Source organism: Canis lupus, chromosome X, assembly GCF_011100685.1.
Source record: "Canis lupus familiaris isolate Mischka breed German Shepherd chromosome X, alternate assembly UU_Cfam_GSD_1.0, whole genome shotgun sequence".
In the NCBI taxonomy this organism is placed as follows: Eukaryota; Metazoa; Chordata; class Mammalia; order Carnivora; family Canidae; genus Canis; species Canis lupus.
In genome coordinates, this window is record NC_049260.1 from 17,536,494 (window position 1) to 17,543,439 (window position 6,946).

The 6,946-nt window shown below is 50.3% G+C and overlaps 2 protein-coding genes and 1 long non-coding RNA gene across 6 annotated transcripts in view; 1 reads left to right on the top strand and 2 right to left on the bottom strand.

Annotated features, from left to right (window-relative positions):
* Positions 1 to 1,216, bottom strand: part of LOC119868391 — a 64,849-nt gene extending 63,633 nt beyond the window's left edge. Inside the window, exon 1 of the long non-coding RNA XR_005386181.1 lies at positions 1,085 to 1,216. This is a non-coding gene — a long non-coding RNA (uncharacterized LOC119868391). The remainder of the gene's footprint in view (positions 1 to 1,084) is intronic.
* The window catches only part of CNKSR2 (connector enhancer of kinase suppressor of Ras 2), a 276,753-nt gene extending 273,250 nt beyond the window's left edge, over positions 1 to 3,503 (top strand). For 3 of the 4 annotated variants that reach the window (XM_038587047.1, XM_038587048.1, XM_038587049.1), the window contains one exon: positions 1,114 to 1,329. In XM_038587047.1, coding sequence (XP_038442975.1) covers positions 1,114 to 1,329 — 216 coding nt within the window. Of the gene's footprint in view, positions 1 to 1,113 lie in introns of all 4 variants that reach the window. The other variant, XM_038587046.1, reaches the window with a different exon arrangement.
* KLHL34 (kelch like family member 34) lies at positions 2,053 to 6,574 on the bottom strand. Its single transcript, XM_038587051.1, has one exon. The coding sequence runs from the start codon at positions 6,554 to 6,556 to the stop codon at positions 4,604 to 4,606; it is 1,953 nt and encodes a 650-aa protein (XP_038442979.1). The 5' UTR covers positions 6,557 to 6,574; the 3' UTR covers positions 2,053 to 4,603.
* Between the last annotated feature and the right edge of the window lie 372 nt (positions 6,575 to 6,946).

The window sequence follows — 6,946 nt, forward strand, 5'->3', positions numbered from 1 at the left end:
GCTCCTGCCAATGTTCAGTTCATTGAGTACTGGTGAATCACTAGGTGTGTGAGGCTGTGCTCCACTCTCTGGAACAAAGATGATGAAAAACAACTGTGAAGAAATGCTTCTCATTGATAAAACCAAACCACAGAGCCCTATACTTTTCAGAGTGGGAAATTAGGAGGATGGAAATTGTAACTGCCCAAGCAACCCTGGATGTGTGTAGTCCCTGGAACCATAACAGGCCCCTCACCAAGCACAAGGTTACCCCCAACCTCCTCAGCCCCAGTCCTGCTGTCCCCATCTGACCCCAAGGACCAGAACAACTGCTTAGGCGCCTTGCTGTATTTCCTTCCCAGCTCTCCCTTCCCACTTCCCACAAAACACTCCCTAGACTTCCCTGCCCCTTCCTTGAGTGCTTAAAAGACAGGCCTTAGCTCCTCAGACTGACTGACCCTCTCATCTTCATCCCTCCTCCCACTGGGAAGACTCACTTCTCCCACAGGAGATAGCTGTGCTATGTTGAGCTCCCCCAAAATGAACCTCATTCTTCAGCTGAGAGCTTCTGGCCTCCAACAGAGAAGGGAGGGCTCCTTTGCATTGCAGACCCCCAGTGCTACAGGAAGGGAGCCATGACCTTCATACATCAAGAGTTACTATTTGTGGTGACAGGAGGGCTGTGCTCTCTCTCATACAAGTATGAGGAGCTAACCATCTAGCAGGAAGGATAGGACAGTGCAAAAGTAACTCAACACATAGTATGTAAGTCCACTCAGTGGCAGTGATAAAGTGTTAGGAGGACATAAATGAGGGAGAAAACATTTTGGGGGGATTGTTGATGGAAGGCTTTAAGAAATGAGAGGCATCTGAACTGGATGTTAAAGAATGAGGAAGGTTTCCATAGACAGAGATGGGAAACAAGATCAGCCAAGAGAAACTAACCACACAGACTGGGCAATACAGGCCTACCTTGGGTGTATAAAAAAGCACACTAGGATTTGAGTCTAAATCTCTGGGTTTGAGCATACCAGAGCCATTTCTTATGGGCTTCTCAAGATTTATTAACTTTTTATTTTAAACGCGAATGAAAGTCTGTACCCACCTTAACTGTTGAATCCTTTTGCTTTTCAGGCCAGAGAAGGGGAAGTAGCCATTATTGATAAAGTCCTAGACAATCCAGACTTGACATCTAAAGAATTCCAACAATGGAAGCAGATGTACCTCGATCTTTTCTTGGATATCTGTCAAAACACCACCTCAAATGACCCATTAAGTCTTTCTTCTGAAGTAGATGCAATCACTTCCTCTCTCACACATACTCACTCATACATTGAAACACATGTGTAAGTGTATTCTGTCCTCTGGCCATCTGGTACCTTCTGGTACTTTGATCAAGTATATGAGGTAGTTTTATATCAGTGTGTGGAACACTTGACAAGCTATACTTTAATGTTACCAAACTATATGAAACAAACCATATATGGTCATAATACCACTGTCTTTAATGAGCATTTGTATATTTTATATGCAGTTAGTGCTCAGCTTATGTTTACCATGTGCAAAATCAACTGTCTTCAATGACTTAAAATTAACTTTTGCAAACAACTCTGAAGACAGGTGGTCTTCAAGTAGTAAAACCACAAAAAGGCAGTTTTCTATCTAAGGTCATCTTTTCTCCCTTTAAGTTAATTTTATATAAACAAGACTTCAAAAGTAAATCACATTTTTTCAGGTGCAGACATCCTTGTGGGTGGGAAAGAATTTAAACCTTTTTTATATTTATTAAAATGTTCTAAGAATTTTCTTAAACATTGCACAAAGTTTAATGCTGTAGTTTTATTTTTGTGAAATGTAGATGTGCATACAAGAGTTAAGCAAAATAGAGGAGCATCAACATAAGAAAAGTTCAGGTATCTAATATTCGTCTTAACAGTCTGTTAACTTGTGAAAGCTGGTTAATGGAAATATTATTCCAAATCTATGGGGACACTTAATGGTGTATCAGGGCAAAGCTTTGTAAGATGTTTTTGTAACTAAGACCAAAATTGAAGATAGAGCTGCTTTATTTTCTTGGTTTAAATCTTCCTTTATTTTTGTAGTGATGAAATGCTGATTGTGTACAGAGGAATTTGAGAGTGGATTTTGTAAAACACAGCTAATTCACCCAGAAAGGCAGCTAACAGATATATATATATATATAGAATTTCAGCCCAACTCATGTTTTTAAACTCCAGCTACTAAAAAACAAGGGATAAACAGAAATGAATCAACTTTCCAGTTAGTTTCCAATTTTCCCCCAGTCCATTAATTGCACTTATGTAATTATATTTAAGGCAGGAAAATAAAATACATTTAGATACAGGCCAATGTGTGTTCTAATACAGAAAACAATGTTGAAAAATAAAAATGTGCCTCTCTCCTGAGGAGCAAGAGGATAATGGTCATTCAGAAATATATTACACTGAATTATATGAGAGAAAGAATTTATAGAGGTTTTTCCTAGCTTCATGAATTGTTCTATAGAGTGGATGAAGTCTGTGAAAAAGTCCTCTTCATATATTTTCCATTTATAAGTATCTCGTTTTTGAAAGTGATCACAGCATGATAATGACTGTGCTGCTTTTTAGTGTCTGGCTGCATAACGTACAAGTCACAATTTGCTGTTTTTTTTTAGGAGGAGGAAGGGACCCTCCTTTACTATTCTATATTCTAAAATCTACTTCTAATCAGCTTTATACTGTTGCCTGTACAGCTCAGTGAATGTACTTTCATCTCTAAGAGTTCAGATATATGCCAGTGAATATTTTTGCTGTAGAGGAGAAAGTAAAAGCTCCACAGCAGGGATCTTTTTCTTTGCTTTTGAAACCAACATTGAATCACTATCGTTTTGCAGACTTTGCACACTGTACAGGAGAGTGGCCTTTCTACAGCACATTTTCAGTAATCCTATATTTAGTCAAAATGGATGAGAAATCATGTATTAATGTTTGTATGGAATTTTGGGTCTAGTGTAATATTTTTATCATTTAAAAAAACCTATTTGTAAAAACATTTATTTACTGCATGGATATTGACGTACATTAAATTTGTGGAATTTTGTATATGTAAAAACAACAACAACAAAAAAAACAAAACCTCTTGTCCTAAAATGAAGTGTGCTTGTTACAGGTGTTTAGACTTGTTGATGTTTACTAGACCAAATGTGTACATTCATTTAAAAATATCTGTATCTGATGGATGTGTCATGAATACAGCGGCAAGGTTATGCCCTGTAAACAACGAGCAGTTGATGGAAAGACTAGCTGTGTTACTACTAAAGCAGCTTTTACTTTTGTAAAGTCAGCTCTGTTGTTTTAAATGGTAAAAATTAAACTAATGAATTTTAAAAGACTCGTGATTAGCTTAGCATGAAAGAGACCTTTTAACACTATATTTATCTGTACATTTTATTGCATTAGTTTCAAATCTAGGAGAGAGGCAGTACTGTAAACTGAAGTGAAATAAATTTAGCTCTTAATGAATCCTTATAAAGCACCTACTTTATTCATACAGAGTCCTCACCACATTTCTTTGAGACCTAATCACAGAGCCACCGCCCCCTACTCCCTTCTCTAGTGGGGAGCTCTAACTTTGCCACTCCATCCGCAGTACAAGCCAGAAGCAGCAGCTGTTCAGTGTGTGCCAGTATCTTTTCTGAGACCCTGCAAAATCAAACTCCTTTCCCGTTTAGCTGACACAAACTTGAAAATTTCACCTACTCTTCTTTCCTTTCTGCTGATTCTTGGGAGGTTGGGGAGGGGAAGGGACCGCCAAAAGTGTGTGTGTGTGTGTGTGTGTGTGTGTGTGTGTGTGTGTGTTACAACTATAACCTACTGGCATGTCTGCATAATGAACTCTTAAAGAAGATGAAAGAAATAGGATTGGGTTTTGCTAGATGTTCCACATAACCCGAAGAACCTGATTATTATGGCTAAGGACTGCTGAAATAAAACTGAAAACCAATGATCTGCCTAAAGTCAGGGCAAAAGCAGGCTAGGGGTAAGGATGAGGGACAGAAAAACTTAACGCAGGCCACTTTCTCAAAAACAAAACAAAACTTAGAGATTTTTTCCCCTCTCAGTTCCACATTTATATTAAGCCATCAGGGCAGAACCATACATAGTTCTGAATCCTGAAATCATAGTTCTCCTTATAATGATTCCACACTATTTACTGAAGGCACTTTCCTTCTCTATTTATTCAGATAATGCCATCTTTTCCTACTATTACAACCCTTATGGCTAACAATTTTCAGGGTTTTGCATATAACTTCTTGCAGCACATTTTTGGCCTTGTTTGTTTGGCACAAAAGAAATCACTGGTTAGCACCTAGGGAAACACTTTAACTATCAGAGGGGAGAACAGGGTCATATAGTATTTTTAAAAGTCCACCTCTAGACCAGCATGAGCCGTCCCAGAAGTCCTCAGCTCAGGGGGAATGTTCTTGCACCAAGGCCTCGTGCGCATCCTTAAACTTCAGAAGCCGCTCTGCCCCCCCAGTCCCGTTCTTAGGGCAAGCCCACGCGTCACTGCGTAAGCCTGCCCAGGCGCGACTTTCTCTCCTCCGTCGCCGAAGACCGCACTACCCCATTAAGCCCAGCACTAAATCCGGCGCCCCTGCGCGCCCGCCCTCCCTCTCCTCGTCCCCGCCCTCAGCCAGCTGCAGCACCGCGCACTGGAGGCCGCTCCAGGCCCAAGGGAGCGCGCAGCCAATGTCCTCCCAGCGGTCCAGGTCGAGGTCATAGCCCACCACGTTGCGGGTAGGCACCTGCCTCGACTCCCGCCACTTGAGGCCGCCGAGCAGCAGCGCCGTCTCCTCCACCACGGCCAGCCCGTAGCAGAAGCGATCGTAGGGCAGCGGTCGCAGCCGGGTCCACTGGTCCGTGCCGGGGTCATAGCGTTCGATCTCCGAGAAGGGCTCATAGCGCCCCAGAAAGGCGAACACCGCGCCGCGCAGCACGGCCATGTGGTGCCCGAAGCGGGCGGTGCTCATGGGCGCCCTCTTGCTCCACGCTCGCTCCCCGGGGCCCAGGGCGTACACGTCCCGGAGGCTGCTCGCGCCGCCCTCGCCGCTTCCCGCCTTGCCCCCAGAGATGTACACGACGCCACGGTCCCCGACGGCCCCCGCGTGGCCGTGCAGCGCCCGCGGCAGCGCCGCGGCCGCCGTCCAGCGGTCCCGGCGCAGGTCATACATCTCCACGGACGCCAGCGCCTGGCCGTCCGCGCCCAGACCCCCGACGGCCAGCAGCCCCTCGCCCACCGCGCCGCACCAGAAATGGGCCCGCGCTTCCCGCATAGCGGGCAGCGCGGTCCAAGCGTGGAAGCGCGGGTCGTAGCGGTGCACCTCCGCCGTGACCGGCCGCGGGCCATCTGCCGGCGGCGAGGAGGCGGCCTCCGGAGGGCTCTCCCCGCCCAGGACGAACAGGAAGTTGCCTGCGGTGCACACGCTGTGCCCCAGGAGCGGTGCAGGCAGCCGCGTGAGACTGCGCCAGCGGTGGTTGTACACGTCGAAGGCCAGCACGTCCTGGGTGAGCTCCCAGTCCTCCTCCTCTTCCACCTGCTCCTCCTCCTCCTCCTCCTCCTCCTCCTCCTGGGGCTCCGGCGCGGCGCCCCTGCCCCTCGCTACCCTCTGGGGGACCACGACCTCCTCGGCCACCGCCTCCCGAGCCCTGCGCCCCCCTACCAGCAAGATGCGGGTCTGGGGACTGCGGACGCTGGTCTGCTCGCCCTGCAACAGCGGCTGGCGGGAGGGCGCCCGGTGGTAGTTGAGGGCCTGGATGATGAGGCCCTTGACCCGCGCGGGCAGGTCGAGGCCAGAGCCCGAGTACACGCGCCGCAGCACGTCGGCAGGGACGAGGCCGAAGCGAACGCGCTCGAGCAGCGAGGCGCAGTGGGCCAGGCGTTCGGCCTCAGGCTCCTGCCGCAGCCAGGCCAGTGCCAGGCCCAGCAGCCAGGACTCGGGCACCCGCGCCAGGTCGGGGGCACCCAGCAGAGCCTTCAGCGACGTGGGGTTCAGCTCCAGCAGCCCCGCGGGGCCGGCGCCCCGCAGCAGCAGCTCCCTCAGGTGGCGCGCGATACAGCGCTCCGCGGCGCCCAACGTGTGCAGCAGGCCGAAGCGCGCCGCCACGTTGGCGGCGAAGCAGCAGTTGTCGGGAGCCAGCTGGCGCTCCAGGTAGCGGCCGCACAGCCCCAGTGCCTCGGTCACCTGCAGGTAGCTGGCGGCCTCCAGCGTGTCTTCCACCGTGTCCATGGAGAGCGGCAGCCAGGCGGTGTAGATGAAGTCCAGCAGGCGCTGCAGGCCGGCCGCCGACGGCACGTGCAGGTGAATCACGCTTGCCCTGGACTCCCGGGTGTGGCTCTTGAACAGGGCCCTGAAGTAGTCGCTGGCACACGCCAGGAGCGACCTGTGGGCCGGGAACTCGCTGCCCTCCGCCTCCAGCGTCACGTCACACAGGAAGCCCTCGGCGCGCAGGGCCTGGTAGCCGGTGAGCAGTGCGCCGCCATGAGCTTTACAGTAAGAGAGGAAATAACTCATGCTGCCCAGGGCGGGAAGCGGCCGGGCCGGCGCTGGGGCCCACCGGGGACGGCCAGAGGCATCGCGGGGCACCGGGCCCCAGGACCGAGTCCGCGAGCCCCGGAGCCCCTAGCGGGGGCCCATTTTGCCTGCTCGGCCGAAAGCCCCGGGCACCTTCAGCCGGGCCTGCAGATGCCCCTGTACTCTCAGAGCAAACCCGGTCGGGGAATGGTTTCCAGAAGCTGCTAGTTGCGCAGGGCGCGGAGTTGGGAGGCTTCCGGAGGGAGCGGGGTTTGCTTTGGGCGGCTGCCGAGGCTGCCAGCGCGTTCCCCAAAGCGCCCTCCCCGTCCCAGTCGGGGGAGCCCACACCTGCGCGCCGGGGGCCGCAGAGGCCTCGCACCATCACCTGGA